Source organism: Candida albicans, chromosome 7 (assembly GCF_000182965.3).
Source record: "Candida albicans SC5314 chromosome 7, complete sequence".
NCBI lineage: Eukaryota > Fungi > Ascomycota > Pichiomycetes > Serinales > Debaryomycetaceae > Candida > Candida albicans.
In genome coordinates, this window is record NC_032095.1 from 639,090 (window position 1) to 662,470 (window position 23,381).

At 34.6% G+C, this 23,381-nt stretch overlaps 12 protein-coding genes across 12 annotated transcripts; 6 read left to right on the forward strand and 6 right to left on the reverse strand. All coding sequences in view use genetic code 12, as the record gives it.

The window, feature by feature from the left end:
- Nucleotides 1-103: 103 nt before the first annotated feature.
- On the reverse strand, nucleotides 104-1,624 carry DBF4 (protein serine/threonine kinase activating protein; the record flags this gene model as incomplete). The annotated part of the gene is made up of 1 exon (XM_711895.1): nucleotides 104-1,624. One exon carries the CDS (start codon nucleotides 1,622-1,624, stop codon nucleotides 104-106), a length of 1,521 nt encoding a protein of 506 aa, XP_716988.1.
- Nucleotides 1,625-2,183: 559 nt separating this feature from the next.
- CAALFM_C702960CA (uncharacterized protein) lies at nucleotides 2,184-3,311 on the reverse strand (the record flags this gene model as incomplete). The annotated part of the gene is made up of 1 exon (XM_711894.2): nucleotides 2,184-3,311. One exon carries the CDS (start codon nucleotides 3,309-3,311, stop codon nucleotides 2,184-2,186), a length of 1,128 nt encoding a protein of 375 aa, XP_716987.2.
- A 185-nt stretch (nucleotides 3,312-3,496) lies between these two features.
- On the forward strand, nucleotides 3,497-5,251 carry ECM39 (dolichyl-P-Man:Man(7)GlcNAc(2)-PP-dolichol alpha-1,6-mannosyltransferase; the record flags this gene model as incomplete). The annotated part of the gene is made up of 1 exon (XM_711893.1): nucleotides 3,497-5,251. The coding sequence occupies one exon, from the start codon at nucleotides 3,497-3,499 to the stop codon at nucleotides 5,249-5,251; it is 1,755 nt and encodes a 584-aa protein (XP_716986.1).
- Nucleotides 5,252-5,258: 7 nt separating this feature from the next.
- SFI1 (Sfi1p) lies at nucleotides 5,259-8,621 on the reverse strand (the record flags this gene model as incomplete). The annotated part of the gene is made up of 1 exon (XM_711892.2): nucleotides 5,259-8,621. The coding sequence occupies one exon, from the start codon at nucleotides 8,619-8,621 to the stop codon at nucleotides 5,259-5,261; it is 3,363 nt and encodes a 1,120-aa protein (XP_716985.2).
- Nucleotides 8,622-9,000: 379 nt separating this feature from the next.
- BCK1 (mitogen-activated protein kinase kinase kinase) lies at nucleotides 9,001-12,960 on the forward strand (the record flags this gene model as incomplete). Its single annotated transcript, XM_711891.2, has 1 exon — nucleotides 9,001-12,960. The coding sequence occupies one exon, from the start codon at nucleotides 9,001-9,003 to the stop codon at nucleotides 12,958-12,960; it is 3,960 nt and encodes a 1,319-aa protein (XP_716984.2).
- A 51-nt stretch (nucleotides 12,961-13,011) lies between these two features.
- CAALFM_C703000CA (mitochondrial 54S ribosomal protein bL21m) lies at nucleotides 13,012-13,494 on the reverse strand (the record flags this gene model as incomplete). Its single annotated transcript, XM_711890.2, has 1 exon — nucleotides 13,012-13,494. One exon carries the CDS (start codon nucleotides 13,492-13,494, stop codon nucleotides 13,012-13,014), a length of 483 nt encoding a protein of 160 aa, XP_716983.2.
- Nucleotides 13,495-14,497: 1,003 nt separating this feature from the next.
- Nucleotides 14,498-17,083, forward strand: CAALFM_C703010WA (uncharacterized protein; the record flags this gene model as incomplete). Its single annotated transcript, XM_711889.2, has 1 exon — nucleotides 14,498-17,083. One exon carries the CDS (start codon nucleotides 14,498-14,500, stop codon nucleotides 17,081-17,083), a length of 2,586 nt encoding a protein of 861 aa, XP_716982.2.
- A 199-nt stretch (nucleotides 17,084-17,282) lies between these two features.
- On the reverse strand, nucleotides 17,283-18,317 carry DUG3 (glutamine amidotransferase subunit; the record flags this gene model as incomplete). Its single annotated transcript, XM_711888.2, has 1 exon — nucleotides 17,283-18,317. The coding sequence occupies one exon, from the start codon at nucleotides 18,315-18,317 to the stop codon at nucleotides 17,283-17,285; it is 1,035 nt and encodes a 344-aa protein (XP_716981.1).
- Nucleotides 18,318-18,920: 603 nt separating this feature from the next.
- Nucleotides 18,921-19,439, forward strand: CAALFM_C703030WA (uncharacterized protein; the record flags this gene model as incomplete). Its single annotated transcript, XM_711887.1, has 1 exon — nucleotides 18,921-19,439. The coding sequence occupies one exon, from the start codon at nucleotides 18,921-18,923 to the stop codon at nucleotides 19,437-19,439; it is 519 nt and encodes a 172-aa protein (XP_716980.1).
- A 216-nt stretch (nucleotides 19,440-19,655) lies between these two features.
- Nucleotides 19,656-20,267, forward strand: CAALFM_C703040WA (uncharacterized protein; the record flags this gene model as incomplete). Its single annotated transcript, XM_711886.1, has 1 exon — nucleotides 19,656-20,267. The coding sequence occupies one exon, from the start codon at nucleotides 19,656-19,658 to the stop codon at nucleotides 20,265-20,267; it is 612 nt and encodes a 203-aa protein (XP_716979.1).
- A 141-nt stretch (nucleotides 20,268-20,408) lies between these two features.
- Nucleotides 20,409-21,011, forward strand: CAALFM_C703050WA (enoyl-CoA hydratase; the record flags this gene model as incomplete). The annotated part of the gene is made up of 1 exon (XM_711885.1): nucleotides 20,409-21,011. One exon carries the CDS (start codon nucleotides 20,409-20,411, stop codon nucleotides 21,009-21,011), a length of 603 nt encoding a protein of 200 aa, XP_716978.1.
- Nucleotide 21,012: 1 nt separating this feature from the next.
- Nucleotides 21,013-23,298, reverse strand: CHS6 (Chs6p; the record flags this gene model as incomplete). The annotated part of the gene is made up of 1 exon (XM_711884.2): nucleotides 21,013-23,298. One exon carries the CDS (start codon nucleotides 23,296-23,298, stop codon nucleotides 21,013-21,015), a length of 2,286 nt encoding a protein of 761 aa, XP_716977.2.
- Nucleotides 23,299-23,381: the final 83 nt, after the last annotated feature.

Sequence of the window (23,381 nt, forward strand, 5' to 3'; positions counted from 1 at the left end):
TTATATTTAGCAGAGTATTTTTTTTTTTCAGTTTATTTTCTTTTTCTGGGTTTGTCACATTACACGCACTACACTAAATTTATATTAGATAAAACGAAACATTCTATACATAATCGCCGTTTGAGATGACATTTCCCAAACTTTTTCTTTCCCTCAAACTAGCAATTAACTCATCTATATCTTGAAAATTTCTATCATCACAAGCAAAATTGCGATGCCTATTGGTCATAATATGTTCATCAAAATTAGTATACTTAACACGACAGTTCTCACAATAACCCGAGGCATGTTCCTTATCTTTCTTTTCAGTTGTGTTTGTCGTTTTCTTCTTCATCAAAATCCTTCTCTTCAAGTTATTTAACTGTTTGGAAGGAACCTGTGATAATGCTGGACCTAAACCGTTCCCGCCAGCCATTGCAGCAGCACTATTCAAGTTAGAATCCATTGAGGGCTGAACCGCATTAGATGCCCCATTATATCCAGAAGCCATTGCCTCAAATGCCTTTGACTGCATGCAAGAAGAGTTTCTGTTAAGTGGTTGACGGAATCTTGGATCTTCACTAGGTTCCTTGACAGTGGAATCCTCCTCTTCATCAACCTTGTCTGTGCTGGTGCTCGTGGCAGTGAAACCATGCACACTCATTGAAATGCCATTGATCATCTTATATGTGGCCAATCTCAAAGCCTCACGATGCGCTTGATTAGCTTCGAACTTTCTTAATCGTTTAAGCCGTTTTCTCTCCAGGTTCTGGTCTGTGGGATCTTCTATAAATGGACACTTGCCGTCCAATGATAACTGCATAACCGGATAATGGTCACTCCATTCACGAATGGCAATGGGCCGTACTGTCTGGGTCAAGTCATAAACATATAAATAGTTCTTGCCCAAATAATGCAAATCATCACGCTTTGCATTAGGATCTCTATCGGTTGAGCCATATATTTTTTCTTCTTTCAACAAATTGTATAAATCGGGTTTCTCATTGTTATTGGTCAACGATGGAGGAAGAATTGTATGTGTGTTAACCGCAAGCTCGTCTACCCCGGTCTGGATATTAATACCAAGATGTTTTAAAAAACGAAACACTTTATCATAGTTCCAAACCTTGATACTCGCTTTGCTTACGTTGCTGAAAATGTCATGCGGAGAATATTCTGTCTTACTGTCGTACGGACGTTTAGAAATAATTATAGTTACATTGTTGTCATAAAAAGGAGTCACTTTGCACCCAACTAGTCTCAATAGTTTATGTGCTTTTCTATATTCTAGCAGTTGCTGGTCTCCTTCAAAGTAAACAATTGAACTCTTCATAATTCTTCTCCAAGACTGTTGCCATTCGTGCATTTCATCCCCAGCAAGCTTGTCATTATTTTTCAGCTGATGTGATGATTTCTTTGGCTTGTGAGTAGCCTTTTCTTGTTGTGGTTGTGGTTGTGGTTGTGGTTGTGGTTGCTGTTGAGGTTGTTGCGTTGATTGTTGTTTACTTGGGGATTCTATTTTAGCACGCTTATGTGGTGATGGGATGTTAGAATTCGTCTCTTTCAACGGCTGTCTGGGTTTTGCCAACGAGGGGAATTTCCTCTTTAGGTTATTCACACTCTCATGCTCTTCCACTTTCGACATTCCTGTTTGATGGTGATTAGTTAATCAACTTTATTATACTTAGGTCCTGTTTCAAGAAGTTAGATGGAAAAAAAAAAATTTTGAAGAATAACGCCAATAAAATTATACTGAAACGGAATGAGAGAGAGAGAAAGAACGAGAAAGAGAGAGAGAAAAAAAAAATTGTTTATTACGCGAATAGCACAAAAAAAAAGGCAACTATGTACATGAAAAAGTAAACACTGAAACTGACTTTCTTCCGTATTTGGTAGTAATTGATAAAGAACAATAGGAAAAGGTTCAAGAGTGTAAATTTATCTTTCATAACTTGGTCCATATTGAAAAAAAAAACAGTTTATGTGAATAGTACAACGTTTAATTGTGGTAATATGATAGTTGTGAATCAGATCGATTAGCCTAATCTAGGGTTATAAAAAAGATACTTTGTAGAAAACCGTGACATTTACAAATAACTATCTAGATACCTTCTAATCTGACAAACAAGGCCTATAATACCCATTCTAATAATGCAAATAGCCTAATCAAGGCAAACTACGTCTAACCTTGTATGCAACAGGATTTATAAAAACTTACTTAGCTCTTCTTGCAAATCCGGACGATGCAAGTTTTTACCAATAAACACTAATTTATTCTCCTTGACTTCTTCCAACAACTTACCATTTTCTATGATTTCATATGTATCTCGTACACCCTGTACCACTCTCACATCATTCCCATGAACTAAAAGACCCTTCATACGATGAACTTCTACATTTTTGCCATTTACGAAATTATCCCAAAGAACATGCTGCAAAAAGTTTTCCACTTTGGAAAACCCTTCTTCATTTTCCAAAAATGGAAAAGTTATGGTAACTGTACTTATCCTGTCATCGTGAAATGATGTTTCAGAAGTAGTCAATTTTGCGTCAACGTCAAATGCATGAAGATCCAAAATCTTAGAAATTTCAATATCTCCAAAACTAGTTGTATGTATAGGGGAGGTTTGATTTATCTGTCTGATTCTTTGGGTCATGGGCTGGGTGTCAGACACTTTATCAATTTTGTTTAATAATATAACATCCGCCAAGGCAAGTTGCAAGTGTGCCGTAGTTATTCCGTCCTCAAACTCAACGTCCTCCCCTAAACTCTCTTTATGCCAATGCCCTCCCACATCGTCCAAACATTTGGTTATATGTTCGGCATCAACCACTGTTACAACTCCGTCTATGTATATATTTGATGCCAACCCTTCATCCAACCAAAACATTTTGGCAATTGGGGCAGGATCCGCTACACCTGTGGTCTCCAATAAAATATAATCTATTTTATCCTTAGAATTTTCAATCAAGTTTTCAATCGCAGTAACACCATTATCTTTCACAGTGCAACAAAGACAGCCATTGCCAATGTCCAACCATTCCTGAACACTATCATCTTGATCTTGAATTGTCACCGACTTTTCTATAACCGAGGAATCTCCAAATTCATTAAGAATTATTGCTAGTCGCTTGTTTGCAGTTTTCCCGATATTTTGCAATAAAGTCGACTTTCCAGAACCCAAGTATCCAGTAACAATAGTAATTGGTATTTTTTTGGCCAATGCTGTTGGTGTCAGGGAAGAAGGAACAAAGGGGGCAGCTGGGACTTTTTCAGTTTTAATAACACCATTTTCAGGGAGTTCTGTAACTAGTTCAGGAATTTCATCCATTATCAAAATATTCAAAGAGATATAATCAAAAAGAAAGTATTCGCCTCTTAGTTATCGCTTTAAACCATTAATTTTTTTTGCTCTACCATTTCTCATTGCAAATTCGAGCCGTATTGAATTTCCGATTTTTTTTTTTCAAAACACATTACCAGTTTTCTCTTCATCATGGCAATAAAGAACTCATTATGTATCGCTACAACAAAGTTCTAGATGCAACACTCATTGCATTAGTCTCCTTTCATTTAGTTATATCCCCATTCACCAAAGTGGAAGAGTCGTTCAATATCCAAGCAATTCATGATATCTTGAAATTTGGTATTTTCCCACTTGAGACAATTGACAATTATGACCACAAACAATTTCCTGGTGTCGTTCCAAGAACATTTCTTGGAAGTCTTGTTGTGGCTGGATTAGCAAAACCAATATTATTGTTAAGTTCTGCATTTGGGTTTGAAATTGAGGGTTACGAGTTGCAAAAATTGGTACGTGCCGTTTTGGGACTCGTTAATGTACTTATGTTGATTCGCTTGAGAGATAGCATAAATAAGATAACCTTTAGCGACAAGAAAAGTAAAAGAAAAGGTTTGATTGGTTTCTGGTATACGACTCTTTTATTGTCCCAATTCCATTTGCTTTACTATTCGTCGCGTACTTTGCCCAACTTTATTGCCTTACCATTGGTCAATTTTTCTCTTAGCAAAATCATTCAAGGCGATTTATCGGGTCTTACATGGTTAGCATTTACAGGTATTGTTTTTCGATTAGAAGTAGGATTGTTTGGATTAATCATCGCAATTGTGTCGTCGTTGGGTTTTGGCCAATCTAACATTTTTGGTAACATTATTTACTTGGCCATGGGTACTTTACTAGGTGGATTTACCAGTTTTTGTATTGACTCCTATTTTTGGGGCAGACCTTTGATTCCTGAAATAGACTCCTTTATTTTTAATATTGTTCAAGGAAAATCTACCGAATGGGGAACAGAGCCATGGGATACATATTTCAAAAAGTACTTGTTTCAATTATTCAGGCCACCAGTTATATTGATGTTGGCTATTCCAGGATTAATTAATGATCCAGCCAATGATGGTACCAAATTTGGAGATAAGAAATCTGTCCCCCACCCTGCAAGGTATTCATTGCGTATTTTGTTCATCTCCTCTATTTTGTTTATTGCTGCAATGTCTTTCCAACCTCACAAAGAATGGAGATTCATTGTTTATACTATTCCAATTTTCACATTACAAGCTGCAAATGGAGTAACAAACATTTGTCAAAAATGGGGGTTAAGCGTTCTCAACAAGGTATTGATTTTTATTATTGGGGCAAATGTTATTATTAGTTCTTTATTGTCGTTGCACATGGGCTATATTTCTAGTTTCAATTACCCAGGCGGTGACGCTTTACAATTCACAAACAATTATATTTTGGAAAACTACAAAAATGAAACCGTGTCTGTTCACATGGATGTTCCAGCGTGTATGACTGGAATTACTAGATTTGGAGAATTGGATGGTAAATTTGCTAGTTATGATAAGAGCGAACAAGATTTTGATATCACTAACTACGATATTATAATTACTCACAACGAAGTCCCAAACTGGGAGTTATTACATTCATCAAGAGTGTTTGATGGAATTTCTCTCAGAATGTTTATACAAATCTTTATGGCTCAAAGAAAAGACAGACTGACCATCTTTAACATTACAAAATTAATATTAAGTGAATTTGCTCAAGGAGAATTTGGAACAGTTCATGATATGTTGAGGTCAACCATCACAACGGTCGAGTATTTAAACGTTTACAAAAATGTGAATAAAAACCCACATATGGTACAAGGTGTGCCAGAAACAAAGATTATCGACCAAGAGATTGATCCTGAGGAAATTCGACAAGATGTAAACGAGCAGATAGACAAGTTTGAAAGTGCTGTATTATAATAAATAACTACATAGCATTTCTAGATTGTAATTTTGTTCTATCCATAGGTGAAAAATTTGCTTGATCATCTATTGGAAACACCATGGGTCTGATACGACCCAAACTCTTGGCAGTAGCAATATCTGAATCATCGAATTTTGGTGGCAGTGGCGGCCGAAGATTGGAAGGAATATTAGTATACGAGAGCCGGACAGGAGATAACTTTTTAGGTGTAGACGATGCCCGTGCCCTTCCAAAATGCTCCCTCAAAGCACTAATGTTCTGGTTTCTCATTCTTTGGGTAGTTTCTTGGAGTTTAGTTGGACTCGGATCTTTGGAAGTGGTGGGGGTAAAAACTTTGGTAGGAGAGTTTTTCTTTTGAGGGGTCAAGCCCATCTCTCTTTGATGCTGAAATCTTTTGGAAAGAGGTGAAGGATTGCTTATGATGGTGGTATTGGCTTCGATTTCTTTGATCTTGTATAGCCATAAATCAAAAATAGATCTGACTTTTGCCGTCTCTTTTCTTGCTATAAAATCCTCACACAATTGTTTATGTCGCTTGATGTTTTTGTTGTAGAGCATAGACCATTTATGAACAGCATTACGTAGTAAATTGAAATTAGTTTGAGCCAATAAGTCCTCTGCCTGATCTTCCAACTGACTCACTTCTTGTAGACGCTGAAACCAAATGAGAAGAAAACGCGACAAGTTTATTTCTTCAAACTGCAAGGCACTTTCCAATAACTCTTGCTTCTGCTGGCTCTTGACGTGCCAGTTTTTAAAATGTATTGCAACACTAGGTGCTACAGACGTAGATACGCGTTCTTCAATTTGCTTCACGGTCTGCAATTTGGCCCGCCATAGACCGAAATATCGCGAACAGCGTACAGTATCTGCTGCACTGGTATCCATTGTTTCAAGTAAGTTATCCAACTTTTCTTCGTAGTTTTCAAAATATCTCTGCCTCCATACTTTGTAGGCTAATTTTGTGGCAATTTCATCTTCCAAGTGATAAACAGTGATGTCCTCATACTTTGTCATTTTTGATTGCCATTTCTGGATGAAAAATCTTCGAATGAAAAATCGATCTGCTCGTTTCTCTAATAGTCCAATATTACTGTTTTCGACATTCCATTTTTGCACTACCAAATGTTTCATATTTGATTCATAAAATGCCTGAGACTTTTCGTCAAGTTTTGCTAGCTCGAGTTGCCTGGTTCTCCATTTTTGAAAAATGTTCACTACCAAACGAGTATCTTGTTTTTGCTGTAGTTCTCGAAGTTTTATTTCCACGGACCAAGTTTGAAAGCAACGCTGTACCAAAATATGATCAAATGAAGCCCTGTTACTTATCAAAATCAGTTTCAACTTCCATTCATGAAATGCAGTCTCTAGAAGATGTCGCTCGTGAAACTCCTTTGCCTTGACTTCAAGTTGGACAGCCTCCTTCCATCTATCAAAAGTTTTCCTTTTTAAATCAGCGCCAAGCTCTTCTTCAATTTTGAATGCTTTCTTGTATAGCAAGAATTTCTTTAGCCATGTATTGGTAAAAGTTTTCGCCAATAACTGCAAATCTTTAGCAGAAACGAAATTGTTAGACTTTTCAACGAGATTATGTTTATAATACCATGTTTCAAAATAATTTCCTAATACAAATTTGTCCTTAACTTGGTGAAACTTCTCTAATTTCATAGTCAAGCCGTGTACTCTATCAGATATTTTTAGATTCCAGTATTGAAAATACTTCAACTTGATACGGCTGTCGCGATTCTCCTCAAATGACTGAAATAGAGACATTGCGAGGACATCACTGTTTTTGGCCAAGTTGAAGTACCCTTTCAATATCTTAAAGCTTTTATCCAATAAATGAAAATGATCAAATTCAACAGCTATAGTAAGATTGGCTTTCATATCCTTCTCTTTTTTCCGCCATTTGATATAATATTGATTTAGGAGACGTTTGTCAGCAACCTCCATTTTGAGATTATAGACATTTTGTTGTGACCTCCAACAATGCCAAACTTTCCGACAAAGTTCTCCATTATAAAATTCATCTACCCGGTTACATAATTCATTCAACTTCATACTTTTTGAGTACCATAATTTTAAATACTTTGGCAATGTCTTGCTTTGTAAAAAGCCGCTGTTCTCCAATTTCAATATCCTCTTTGAATTCTCATTCCATCCATCAAAGGTTATTTTCACGATCTGTAAATTTTTATAGTAATCGTGAGTACTTGCACGCATCAATAATGTAGATGGTGAAAGATAGTTATTCTTAAGTAGCAAACTTTGTAATGAAACAAATTCAGATACCACTTGATTGATATCACAGGATTTTTCATCGTCTTTAAACTCCAAGACTTGAGCAATTAAACTATTAATTCTTGCAACAAAATCGCGGTCAGCATCCTCGACCACAGTGGGAAAAATTTCGTTCATGAATTTTATGTAGTGTCTGAACAAAGCCGGAAAGCCCAAATCTACCCCTTCAATTCCAACCGCAATAAAGTCATCAACAATATTATCTAGCTGGTCTAGCACGTCCGATGGTGGGTCATCTACCTCTTTGTGAAATTCCCGGAAAACCTTATTTGTCACACTCTGGAACAGTTGTGGCAATATATTTCTGAAAAACTTTCCCAAAATCTCATCTGAATCCAACTTTTCAAAATGATCTATTCTCTGGTGTCGTTTATACACACCAACAACAGCAGACGCAACCTCCTTGATATCGAATCTTTTGGTGCCAATGACTCCTAAGAAAATTTTATATATCTTTTCAAGAGATTCATTATTAATGTTTAACTCTAGTGGATAATCTATATCCCTATAGCTAAACATCGAATCTTCTTCAGATAGTCGTGTCCCCAAAAAACTAGCCAATTTTTCGGTGTCATCGGCAGTTAAAACATTATCAACAATTCCTTGGTAAAATTGGGTCTCGTACATCAAGCACTGCAATATATAATCCTCTAGATTAGATTCAGCTTCATATCTTTCCTTTAGTAGTTTTTCAAATAAATGAGAAACGTCTTTGAAAACAGCAGAATAAGACTCTTTGATTCTATATGATCGCGTATTAATAATCTCAACCACGGCCTGTAATATCGATACATGCTTTGATTCAAGATATTGCAACATGCTATGACCGTTGATTGACTTGCTTAATGCATTTCCATAGTATTTTATTTTCAAATCACCTATACTATCATTGTTGGTGGTGAGGTGTAGATAACTGGGTGGATTGTCTATGCCCAAAAGTTCGATCAAAGTAGTTAATACTGATCGTAGTAACGTCTCATACAAAACACTGCTATCCCATGGTTTGAACTCTTTGAGTGAGTGGAACTCCTTTATTATTTTATGTAGTAGATCTTGGTAATCCATCTAGGTACATACAGTGTTATTGGGCATCAGTTTGATATTGTTGTTTTCCGATTGTTTCAATTTCTTCACAAACTACAGCTTTTTGTTTTTGTTTCTATTTTTGTTTATACAAATCTTTTTTTTTTTTTGTTTTTTTTGTTCTTGTTGGTTCCTATTATTTCAAATCAGATTCTATTATTGAAAGACGAAACCGTTTATCTAGAATCCTCCCTGTGTTAATACCTCTTTCCATTTTTCCAGTGCTTATCAAAGAAAACATAAAGTCAAATTGCTGCATCCATATAATCATTTTAACCCTTCGAAGGAAGGCATCGATAACGTCAATAACAGGAGGTCTGTTAGCTATGAAACTCAACGAATCAAACTACCGTTTCAAGCGATGAAACTGCAAAGCACAGATACTTTACAGCCACGAATATCGTCAGATAGTCTAGTTTATTCTTCTTCTTCTTCATCAAACGTATATCTGCAGCCGAAATTACCATTTGCAAGATCATATTCAAGTATACCTGAACAAGTACATGATCCGGGTTCTAGACAATCCCTGAAAAACAGCAATACCAACTTTAGCTTTTCTGAACACGATGACTCCATCCAAGAATTTCTAATATCGCCAATCCAGTCTGACATTTTCCCTTATTCCAAAAAGCCGGTAATAAGTCCAGTTTTGGAGTCACCTGAAGCTGGTGGAGATTCTACAATAGTGGAGACATCTTCACCTTCACCCACCAAGTCTGGAACAGTTAGTTTAAATTCAAATGCCATTGGGTCAATTATTGGAAGCTATGACTATAGCAAAAGCTCCTTGGAACTTGAAAAGCCAAAGCCTGTAGAGGAGCCTGTTTTCCAAAAAGATCATGCCCGAGATCATGCCCGACAAGGATCAGATGCATCTACTATATCGAATGGGTCAGAACAAGTAAGTAAGGACAAAAGATTTGTGAGATACGCAATGAACACACAATCTCCTTTGGTCAATGCTTCTAATAAATGGCAAATATCTAATGTGATCAAGTGGTTGGATAAGAATCAATTTAACAACTCTTGGAAAGAAACTTTTAGAAGAAATGAGATATCTGGTAATCGGTTTTTAGAATTAGAGAATTTTGATAAAGAATCAATGATTTGGAAACAGTTTTCAAAGTTTTTACAATTAGATGATGATTTGAATTCGGTCGATAGGTTTATTGAGTTATTACGGAAAGAGTCCTCACACGAATTACAGACAAGGAAGTCGCTAGGTGGTGGCGAAATATCACCTATCAATGTGAAACACGAAAACAGAAAGTCTACTCCTATATACACCAAGCACATGTCCACATCTTCAGTCTCCTCATCAAACTCATCGTCGTCGATCTCAAGACCTTTATCGTATGTCGATTCCAAACCAAAAGAGCAGTTGTCATCACCTTCACACCATCTGTTTTTCCGTAAACATAGTCGTAGCACATCAAATGAAAGCAAGGATGCCAAAAAGAGATACAGTTCTTTTGATGATAATCGCGTTAAAAGTGTCCCTAAAAATGATAAGAAAAGCAACGGTATTCTAAGCACGTTAAGGAAATATGGTGGTGATAAAATTACAAAAAATACAAAGCAAAGGAGTTCAACGTATTTCCCGTCTTTAGATTTACCTCCACCTTTAGAATCAGATCCTCCCGCATATAATGAAAGGAAAATCTCTGTCGATAGTGAGTTGTCACCAAAATCTATTAAATCCTTTTCAGACGATTTAAGTATTGATCCAAAATATCTCCCCACTCAACATCAAGAATTGGACTTGCGAAAATTTCACGATTGTGAACCAATAACGATTTTAGCCAGTAAGGATAACATCCTGTTTGTGCCGATTGTTATAACAGAACTTTCAAATGCCAAGTCTCATATCATTAAAGCTCTTGGATTAATTGATATAGGATCAATCACACTACATTTAACCGACTTCTTCCACAAAGAAGGTGAAGCTATTCCTGATTTTTTAATACCAAAAGTTTTGAAGCTTGATGGCTTGCTCAAGTTTTACGTTCGACAAGAATTAAAATCTCCTGAGGGAACAACCACTACTTTTTCAACGACATCATCCGACTCAAAATCATATATTGCTGATGGGAATAAAACCTACCCTGAAACACCACAGTACTTGTTACAGGCACAACACGATAGTCGAGTGGACTATTGGAACTTTAAAGATTTAACAAGTATATCAGAAGATCCATCAAAATCTCTAGCTGGGGCTAAACAAAACATTGATTCAAAACGCAACGACACAAAGCAAAAACCAAAGGAATTCCCATTGAAGTTCCCATTTGCTAACGCACCCAAAAAGGGAAATACCGTTCCACAACTTCAGATTGATACGTCTGGTGTCAACAATATTTCAAAACCACCCACACTGACGGGTTCGACATTCCAAGTTCTTCGTAAAAAAGGTCATGAGATTGATTTTGATAAAAGACGGAAATCACCCTATGAAAGCAAAACTCCAAAAATTATTGCTAATATTTATTCTTCTTCAGTGGCAAATACAAAGAAATCACCAATATCTGCATCAACGGTCATGGCATTAAAAGATGATGTAGTGGTTCAGAGGCCGGAGACAATCAGTCGAAGCAATTCAATTATAGCTAAAAGGGCTGCTCCGCCACCACCAGGTGATCGGAGAGTACAAATTCAAAGACAAAACTCGATTCTTAGACGCAAACCTGGATTGAAATCGACCAATAATGTTACTTCCGGAAGTAGTGAAGGAAGTAAAAAGAATATTTCGGATTCTACTGACGACAACGATAGTGAGGATGCATTTTTTGTAAAGCCATTAAAGAAAAAAGAGAACGAACTTGGTAATAATAGTGATAATAATTCTGAAAATGATGAGGACAACGACTCTGATGACGATTTTTTTGTCAAGCCCATCAAAAAAGAGGTTGCTGATGTTTCTGCAGGAAAGGTAGAGTTGGATGATTCAGAAGAAGATTTCTTTGTCAAACCAATTCACAAAAAACCATCTCACATGAATGTGAGACCACCTGTTGAGGAAGTTTATAACAATTTGGAAAAGTATTTCCCATACACAAATTTAGACAAGCCTATTATTGATGACTCGCCAGCATCACCATCGCCTCAACGAAGACCTACCATCTCCAGAACTTTTTCAAGTGCCAATAAATCACCAGTAGCTCCCACATCGGCAGATTCCAAAAACACGAACGACGAGCAACCATCCCTCAGAGTACGTCGTATGAAAACCATTAGAGGTGTTGCCAATGAGGCTCGTCGCAAAGTTCTTCAAATGAAACAAGCTTCACCTCCTAATACTTTTGCTAATATTACCCGGGAAAATAGTGCCAAATTGACTAGATCTAATACCAAAATGTGGGGTCAAAGAGTTGTTGAAGTGACATCACAAGAGATAGAAAAGGGATTTGTCAGTAAACTTCGTAATAAAAATGGATTATACCAAGAATATGCATGGATTAAAGGTGAGTTGATTGGAAGAGGCTCCTTTGGGGATGTTTATCTAGGATTAAATGTTACCACTGGTGAAATGCTTGCTGTGAAACAAGTTGTATGTGGACGCAACAACAAGGAAGGCATTGAGGCCTTGCATAAAGAAGTTGAAACCATGAAAGATTTGAATCATATGAATATTGTTCAGTATTTGGGCTATGATCAACAGAAAAACATCTACAGTTTGTTTCTTGAGTATGTGGCAGGTGGGTCCATTGCTTTATGTTTAAAGTCCTACGGGAAATTTGACGAAACTTTAATAAGGTTTATCACAAAACAGATTCTTCTAGGTCTAGAGTATCTACACTCAAATAACATTATTCATCGAGACTTGAAAGCTGATAATCTTTTGTTAGAGGTTGATGGGACTTGTAAAATATCTGATTTTGGTATATCCAAGAGATCAAACGATATCTATGCTAATAATGCGAACATGTCCATGCAGGGTACAATTTTCTGGATGGCACCTGAAGTTATTGATAGTATGGTTGAAGGATACAGTGCTAAGATTGATATTTGGTCCTTGGGTTGTGTCGTGCTCGAAATGTTTGCCGGGAAACGACCTTGGTCAAATGAGGCTGCCATTAGTGTAATTTATAAGACTGGTAAGGAAAAACTTGCTCCACCAATCCCTGACGATATTGCCCATTTGGTATCCCCAGTGGCAGAATCTTTCATTAATCGATGCTTCACTATAGACCCAAAAGATCGTCCCACTGCAGGAGAGTTGCTCAATGACCCGTTTGTTAATACATTAGATCATGATTTTAATTTTGCAAACACTAAACTTGCTGAAATGATAAGATATAATAGTAAAAGATTATTTACATGAATTATAATATATATACATATAGGTATATGTGAGAAAACAAAACGATTGAATTTATTTCAATTTCAATTCATTGATCATTAAAACAGTTTGAAATGGTTCCACTTGAGTCGTTTTAGTTGTTCTGCATCTTTGTTTCTTTCTAGTAACTTGATATCTTGGTTCCTTAGTGATTTCAACAACACTGGCCTTCAAATCAAATAATTCTGGAGATATACCTTCCTTCATATTCAATGTATATTGTGGAGATCCCAAAGTCACGACATCATTTAAATTTAACACATCACCAACTGATGCATTTTTTAGTTTGTATGGTAAATAAACTTTATCCCCTTTAGTAACTAAGTATGGCAAATTGTGCAATCTGAATATAGCGTACAAATCTCTAGAACCATTCGATGATAACTTTAATGTTGACAATGGTGAGGAACTTGTAGTAGTAATAGTGGTAGTAGTAGATGCATTCGCTACCGAATATAACCTGGTAGCATTAACCCAACTAATGAGTCTTATTGTCTTTGACACCGATCTGAACATAATTAGTTGAAAGAATATTAATGGAACCTCTTATACCAATAATTAAGATTTCATTATACTGTCTGGTTCTTTTTTTTTTTCCCATCAATGTTGTGTGTGTGTGTCAAAAGGAAGAAGAAGAAAAAATTTAGTACCAAGGGTTTATATGCAGTCAAGTAAAGATTTTTTTTTCTATCTCTCTCTCTCTCTGTTCATCATCCACGCCAAATCCAAATCTCAACAACATTAAACAACAACAACAATTTCTTTCTATTTGCTTTCTCGGTTTTGGTTGGTTTGCAAAATTGACAAACAAACCTTCAACTCAAAAAAAAAAAAAAGTTTTTACAATCAACTTTTATTAGAGAGACAGAGAAAGAAAGAAGATTCATATTTAATTTACTTCTTTCTTTTTGCTTTTAATTGTTTTCCACCCACCCACCACCCCTCTCTATTACTACAACTACTAATAACTAGTATTATTATTATTAATAGCAATAATAATTATTGAAACTAAAAGTTCAAAACAGTTGGATCTATTATTACTCAACCCACTGTCGTTACACTTTTTATTTAATTTATTGCTATTAATAGTTTGTTGGACATACTTTAGATTAGAGGAAAGGAAAGTTATTAATCACACACATCCCACATCCATTGTATTAGTACTTACGTATACAGTCCACATTTTTTTGGATCATTTATATTCCAACTATTACACACAATTCAAGCATAGCCAGGAATTTTCTTTTTTTTAAGAACTATTTGTTTAATTGAAGTTGAATTTGAAAGATATATCCAAGTTACACTGATATACCCTGCTTTTGCATTGATATAAAGATAATAGTATATTCTTTTTTTTTTTGCTTAATTTCAAAATTGGTATTTCCATATACTTCATACTTGATTGAAAAAATAACAAATAAAAGTAATCATTTAACTCCGCCATTTCATTCTATTTATTTATTCCATCATTTTTTTTTGTTTTTGTTTTATTGTGTATTAATAGCATTAATTATTTATAATGTCAGGGTCATTTTGGAAATTCAGTAATGGTTTTACATCACTTTCAAACATTTCCACTTTATTGGAAAATTATAATAGAGACCTGGAATCTGGTAAAGTTGAAGAAGAAGGACAACTTGAGGTTTTAAAGAAATTATTAGATGAAAATGATTTGTTACAAGAGTTATTATCAAACAATCCTATGCTAATGAGTTTTTTGCGAGAAGATAAAATATTAGGCATGCTTGTGAATTTAGTAATTCTTGAAGGCGCTGTGGACGAAGATAATCCCTCTATAAAGGATTCTAAAAATAAAATTGATACAAAAGAGTCTACTAGTGATAGAAAAACTGTGGAGAAAAAGAGTTCCAAACTGGATTCTAAAAAGGATAAAACGGTAGATAATGTTAAAGAAAAAGGAGATGAAAAAGAAAAAGGAGATGAAAAAGACAACGAAGAAGAAGACGATGATGAAGACGATGACGACGATGATGAAGAAAAAAATGATGAGATTGATGAACAAGACCTTGAGGAGTCAGCAGAACAAAAGGCTACTAGAAGAGCAACTATTGCTGCCGAAATATTAAGTGCTGATGTATGGTCTTTAACAGATGCAGTAATGGCATCAACAGAAAATTTAAATAGACTATGGGAAATCCTTGATGATAAGGAACCACTCAGTATTAGTTTGTCAACATATTTTATGAAAATTATGGAGCATTTGTTGGATATGAAATGTGAAGATATGATAACATACCTTATTGAGAATCAACCCAATTTGGTTGAAAAATTTGTGAATCATCTATCCAACCCACCGTTAATGGATTTTTTATTAAAATTAATTTCCACAGATAAACCAGACAATTCTACTGGGATAATAGACTTTTTACAGAACCAAGATTTGATCACACATTTGGTTGATGCATTAGATATTTCAGGTGGTAAGGAAGAAGATTACGAAATGCTTTTAGTGAGACAAAGTTCTACAGCAGATTTTTTAAAGGCATTAATAACCATTTCCGCCAATTCAACGACAGATAATTCTACCATTGGTCCTAATGAATTGACTAGAGAATTAGTTTCACATGAGCAAATGAAACGTTTATGTAATATTATGTTAAAAGGAGGGTATGCATTAGCTAACGGTGTTGGCATAATAATAGAAATCATTAGAAAGAATAATTCCGATTATGACGTTGTACCAATTTTACACATACGATTAGAAAATCATCCACCAACAGGTAGAGATCCAATCTATTTGGGATATTTGTTACGAGTATTTGGAGAAAAAATAGAGGAATTCAATAAATTATTAATCAAAGAAGACCCTGATTGCAAGTTAAGAACACCGTTTGGTGATATTGAACCTTTAGGGTTTGAAAGATTCAAAATATGCGAATTGATTGCCGAATTATTGCATTGTTCAAATATGGCGTTACTAAATGAAAATAGAGGATTTGATATTGTTAAAGAAAGAGATGAATTGAGAATAAAAATGAAAGAGTTTGATCCTATTAGTTTCAAATATAATGAAACAATTGTTCTACCAGACGATGATAATAATAATGATAATAGCAATAACAACAACAACAACAACACTGCAAGTAATGCCAATGACACTATTGACGATTTTAATGCTGATGACAGTATCGATGAAGAAGAACCTCACGCAAATGCCAATTTGACAGAAGAACAACTTAGGAGTAGTCCTGTTGTTGGTGATTTCTTGAAAATTGCTTTGTTTGATACTCAAATTATATCTAACATCTTGTCCATGTTTTTCCGTTTTCCCTGGAATAATTTTTTGCATAATGTAGTCTTTGATATTGTACAACAAGTTTTGAATGGATCGATGGAAATTGGTTTCAACAAGTTTTTGGCTATTGATTTATTCGCTCTGGGGGATATAACGAACAAAATCATTGAAGGTCAAAAGTTGTGTGCTGATTATGAATCCAGTCATAATGGATTGAGATTGGGATTTATGGGTCATTTGACATTGATTGCTGAAGAAGTGGTGAAATTTGTTCAATTATATCCATCAAATACTTTGAGTGACTTAATTGATATCAAAGTCGAGAGCGATGTATGGGAAGAATATGTTAATAATGTATTGTATGACACAAGAGAAAAATATAATGCCATTTTAGGGGGTGGTGATGAAGATGATGAAGACGATGAAGAAGATGATGAAAACACCACTTTTGAAGAAGGTCTTGGGGAAATAATAGAAGAAGTGAAAACAGGTTTAGTATTTGAAGAACCACAGAAGAAAAAAGACTTTTTAGATGGCGATGAATCAGGATCTGACGATGACGACCATTTCTCCAATTATATGTCACAGCAATTGACTAACCCATCAACTACTCCAAACCATGAACACGAAGATGAACTTGAGACATCGAGTGAGGATGATGAAGATGAAGAAGAGTATATAGATCCTAATGATGATGGAAGGTCATACAAGAAATCAAATTCTTTGTACGATTCAAAAGGTTCATTGAAGAAACCTGAAAATGAAGACGAAATAAGTGACGAATCAGATAGCTCAGACGAAGAGGAAAAACAAGACACAAAGCTTACAAGATCAGCAAGTAAAGGTTAGACATTGAAGAAATATTCTTTAATAAGTATGTATAGTTTCCCCTTTGATATATATAGAGAGAAAGAAAGAAAGAAAGAAAGAGATATATGAGATTGTATATATATATATATTACTGGTTCCCTAATGTATTTGTTGGTTGGTTGGTTGGTGGATAATTCTCTTCTGTTGACGATTCATGAAATAAACATGTTAACATTAATTATACATTGACGGCGACTCTACCTTCTCTATCCAAGGGAGGTACTTCAGCAAGAGTTGAATCAACTTCAACATCTTTCATAGGAACGCCACCAATAAGACCTTTACTCATGGCCAATCCCGAGGATCTTTGAACTTCACCATCATAAAATTCATCTTCTATAGGGTGCATCAACACCGTGTTTCTATTAGTTATTGTCAAAATTGTGTTAGTGGGCACACATAACCAATCACCGCGTTCAAATGTTAATGGTTCACTAGAAACAAATATAACATCTTGAGATCGATTTAATCTTTCCATCTTAAATAATCCCGGTTGATATTCAAAAAATTTCGATCCCGTACTGAAATGCAAAGATGCCGCTTCATCAGTTTTGGAAGTAATATATCTACTTACAACAATCGATTCCCCATCAGTTGCTGCAAAATTCAACAAGGAAGGTTCATTGGTGACTTGACATTGCCACGTTTTAATCAAATCTATCGTTGTCAATAATGCCTTACGAAGAATTGAATGGGAAAATTTAACTGATAAATCTTCTGGATCATAACCCATTTTATATAATGTATCAACAAATAATGCAAAACAACATTCTGAATCGGTTGATCCTTGAATATGTAGGAAAAATTTATCTTCTAAATGATTGATCAATTTCTTTTTAATTAAATTAAAAGCTGATACACCTCCATTATGCATAAACATGATTTTCCCATATGAAAAGGGGTGACAATTAGTTTCTGCTAATACACCTTGCGTAGATGCTCTTACATGAGCAAATACAAGACTAGATTCAGTACATTCGGCTAAATTATTCAAATTGACATTGTTCCATGCTGGAGTTATGGCTTTAAATATACAAGGATGACGGTTTTCTGAATAATATCCAACACCAAATCCATCACCATTAACGGGATTTCGCATATCTAATCGTAATCTCGAATCAAATGACTGGTTGATTATGGAGTGAGCTGGTTTTGTGAGTAAATCAGAAAGAACCATTTCTTCTCTACCTTTATATATCATAAAACGACACATGATTGAATGAGAATTAAAATATTGATAGTTGGAAAAGAAAAATGACAAAGGAAAAAGAACTTAGACGAAAGTAAATAGTTCTATAAAACTGTGGATATTTCCACTTGATGGATTTGTGATAATAACTGGGAAAAAAAAAATGACTGAAATGAACAAGTCACGTGAGATCAAATAGAATGAAAAAATACAGGTAACAAAACCTAAAATAATAAAGTCGCAACAATAAAGTCGTGATGTCAGTTCAATTCAATGGCAAGAGAGAGAATGAGTGTAGAATGTTCTGCGACATAATATGTAGATTGAGTTAATTATTTATTATGGTTAATTGTAGTGGAGAGAGGGAGAATCAAAAGAAGGAGAAAGAAGGTTTTATATTATTGGAATTTACTTCTTAGGGGTGTTTTAAGTGGGTTGAATATTTTTTTGTTGTTTGATTGCTCAATTGATTAAACTTTTCTTTCAAGTCATATCTATTGATATATAAATACATTGATTTATTCCAAATTAGTTTAATCTTTTCATTCATACTCTTTTTTTCTTAATTATATTTTCTATTTGTGGTTCCATTTCAAAACTCATTCCTTAGTCCGATACAATTGCATAATGTCTCTTTTCAGAAGCTTACAAAACTCGCCATCAACTATTTCAATCTTTCACAACTCATCTATCCCCCTTTCTAATAAATTATATGATATTTTAGAAAAAGCCTACGATACTCAACCTGAAAAACCTAAACATGAGTTTCAAATTGATTTGATGAAAAATAAGATGCCAACTTATGATCAATATAAGTTGATTGTTGATAAGTATTTGAAAGGTAGTACTTCTAAAACTATCTTGCACAATTGCTTCCCATTCTTACATGACAGCAAAACCGAACTTTACAACAGTAAGGGTAATGTTGTCACTGTCAAAGGTGTTGAATGGGCAAACAAGACTTTCTCTCCGGCAGAGTATCAAATGATTTATGATACGTTTAATAAATTACAAGAATCTAGTGATCAGTCGATAAATACCATTGCTTCCAATGTCTTCCAAGCTCCATTGGTGGTTGATTGGGATAATGATGTAATTGCCGGAGATGAAGAAACATTGAAAGCCATTTTGTCAAAATATAATTAAAGTTAGTTAGATTTTTAAATAGGCTGATTATTCTAAGAAGAAATTGCTCCAACAAAAAAAGAAGAATTTAATTTCACATGGATTTTGTAGAATATCTTAGAGTAAATTCTTTTAATCTCATCAGCAATAGTTTATTACATAAATTCAACAACAGATTATTTCCCTCTTCTTTTTTTTTTTGCTTTTACCTTTGTTTGTTATTTACTATTTTATAAAATGAAGGGGTACCTTATCTTGTATAATAGTGTGTCAGCAATCCTCTGGGGATATATTTTATTTCAGTGTTTCCGCGATTGGAATATTGGTTATTATGAAGTTGAAGAAATCCCTCATAAGTTCATGGTTTACACCCAAATATTCAATTCTTCAATTGAGATTTTCCATTCTATGATTGGCTTAGTACCTACCCCAATCCCAACATTATTGTTACAATCATTCGCTAGATTGATTATCATGGTTGGTATTTGTGTCGTCATACCCGAAAGTTTAGCCAATTATGATATAACGGTATTTTCAGGATTAACATTAGCATGGTCAATAACGGAGGTTATTCGATACGGGTTTTACGTTATCAAAATGTTCGGTATTGCTACACCATATTGGTTGGTATGGTTAAGGTACAGTGCTTTCTTGGTATTATATCCACTTGGCTTAGTATGTGAAAGTACCACCGTTTTCAATTCTTACGATTATGTAAAGACTAAAATACCTGCTTACTACTACTTCTTAAAATATGCAATTGTATTGTATATCCCTGGATTCTTGTACCTTTACACTTATATGATTGGCCAACGAACTAAAGTGTTGAAAAAAATTAAAGCGGAGTGAAAAAAAAAATACAGGTTTTTTTTTTCGAGAAAATGTAAGTTAGTTTAGAAGAAAAAAAGAAAAGTGTATGGAAAATTCATTTTATTATTATATATTACACATAGATATACATTCCCTCCAGCAAATACTTTTCATTAGAGAATGTCACAACCAAATAAGTGGTTAATTGCTTATAATTCTATTTCTGCATCATTATGGTCTATCGTTTTATTTAACACAGTTTTCTTGTCACTTACACTCGGTCAACCATATGTGTTTGAAAAAACCAACAAAACCACTACTGCTATACAAACTTTGGCTGTGGTTGAGATTGTCAATTCATTATTAGGATTGGTAAAGTCTCCATTGTTCACTACTGTCACCCAAGTGTTTTCCCGTTTATTAATTGTTTGGGGGATTCACCAGTATTTGCCAGATTCTCCTGCAAATTACCATTGGTGCTACATCACTTTATGTTTAAGTTGGTCCATCACTGAAATTATAAGGTATTCATACTATGCCAGTAACTTAACTGGTCAAGTCCCATTCTGGTTGACTTGGTTAAGATACACAACATTTTATGTCTTATACCCAACGGGTGTTTTCTCAGAAGTATGTCTGGTTATTTTATCATTGAATGAAGCAGGATTCTATTACGGTTGGATTTTAAAAATAATTTTGGTTGTCTATATACCTGGTTTTTACATGCTTTACACTTATATGATTAAACAAAGAAAGAAAGTATTAAACAAAAAGAACCAGTAAATCAGGATATACTATAGATCCAATTGACAAGATAATCCATATAGTCGTATATAGTGTCACTTTCAACAAATTCATAGGGTCCTTCTTTTTTCTTTTTCCCGAATAAGGATTTAGTAGTTTTCTGCCTTTTGTTCTGTTCAAATATGATTTTGATTGTAGTCATAATGTAAACCAGATCATATTTTGCTATCAATTTTTGTAAAATGCTCATTATAAGATAATCAGGAACATATTGATACCATCGCACATTCCAACTAATCAACTTAATTATTGCAAGAAGAACAAAATCAAGCTTGAAATACTCTTGTTCCAATGATTTCACCAAACTATCACACATTTTTTTACTAGAAACTCGTAAAATCAATTTGTTGCTGAAAAACTTGCCATTATAATTATCCATGTAACCTGGACAATCAAGAATAAACTCATCATAAATTTCCAACAATTGCACGGTACTAAAGTAATCAAACTCACCTTGCACATTCTTGCCAATAATACTAGTAACCAACAGGCTGATGGAGTCTCGTAAATTGTGTTTCACCAGCCATCCTAACAAACCTATCATTTCCCATTCTAACGCACTCCGTTCCTGATTGCTGTTGTTGGCAATAGTGATCATTAGTGTCCGGAGATCTTCGTAAATTGTAATGAACAACTGTTCTAACCAAGCTTCACATGTCACTAACTTTTCCTTAGCTCCATGGTTCACAATATAATTGTTATTTTCAGCAGTGGTAGTTTCGACATTCAGCTTAAACAACCTCTCTTTAATTGAAATCACGTGTTCCCACCCGACAAGTGCTACCATGAACGACAAGAGATCATAAGTTCGTCCCCAAGTTGATTTTCGAGTAAAGTTCAAAATAGAAGATGCACTAGAACCGGCTGACTGGGATGCAAAGGCATTTTTAGTTGAGTTTGGTGCACATGTTTTAACAAGAATAGTATCCACCGATGCAATTTCAATAGCAGAACTGTTGACCAATGGCGACTGAGAAAAATGTTGTCCCACAATAGGATGCCTAGACAAAGGATTAAATAAGAATGAATCATTCCACATTTTCCGAATAGAAGCAATAAGCTCGCCATTGGTATTTTTAGGATTAGGGAAATATTCGTAAAACAGCTTTTCGGAAATGACTTCTTCCAACTCGAGTCGTTCAATAAATGTCGACACAAACAAATCTGGTAGATCATGTGTTCCTTTGTTTTTATTTATAATGATAGGCAATGAATTGATAACAAGTAAAGCATTTTCAACGTCTTTAACTAAAATATATGACAATGCTAAATAGAACCAACAATCGAAATCTAATGGTAATATCAATATCGTTTTTTTCGCAATTTCCAAAGCTAATTTATATTGCTCTTTAGATATAAGAAATTTGACTTGCTCAACTAATATCAATGCCAGTTGTGTGGTATACAAATTCTGTTTCTTTGTAGACTCATTAATCAATTGTATATATTCGAGTTCATCCTTGATTAATTTAAGAATCACACAATTAAACTCGTCTCCATGAAATAATTTAATCAGTTGACTAATTCTATAGTCCCCCAACTTATCCAATCTTATTATCGCATCGACCAATCGATTACGATAATAGTTTGTCTTTTTGTCATCCCCGCATGAAGTAGGAGCTCCATACCCAGATGATGTCCCCGTCATGTATCCTTTAGGAAGATGTTTTGTCAATATATCAAGTGATCCAAGAATCGCCTCTTTATCTTTTACATAATCAGGAAAATTAACTAATCCAACCAATTGATTATCCGGATTATCCAAATAGTATATAAATCGAACTATTTGTGACGCATCAAGTTCCTTTAAATAATTTGGGTGGATTTCTGACGCTGTTCGACCAGCAATTTGGTATGACTTGTCAACCAGTAAATCTTTATGATGTACTATATATTTCATTCGAAAATCAGTTTTGCTGAATATGTTATATGTACAATAAGTAATTATAGCGTCTCGTTTATACGGGGCTCCATGCTTTATTAATTCCATAATATATTGCTCGCTACTTTGAGGCTTTAATCCATTAACAAAATGATAATATCCAACATAACCATCATCATCCTTTTTCTGCTTATCTTTAACAAAATCGTTTTGGTTATATAATGCTGATTTTGATCCGGCATAAATTGAACGGTGGATTAAATCGGGAGGACCAATATCTTGATGTTGAAGATTAGCCCTGATTCCTAATGTTTCCCCAAAATTATCCTCTCTTATCTTTGGTGTTGCTTCAGCTGAAGGTGAAAATGAGAATGCAGTTGTCATTGAAGCTTAAAAACCTAGGGGGAAGAGAACATGCAATTTTTGATTGTGTTGAATTGCTTTGTTTGGTTTATATGTTTATAAAT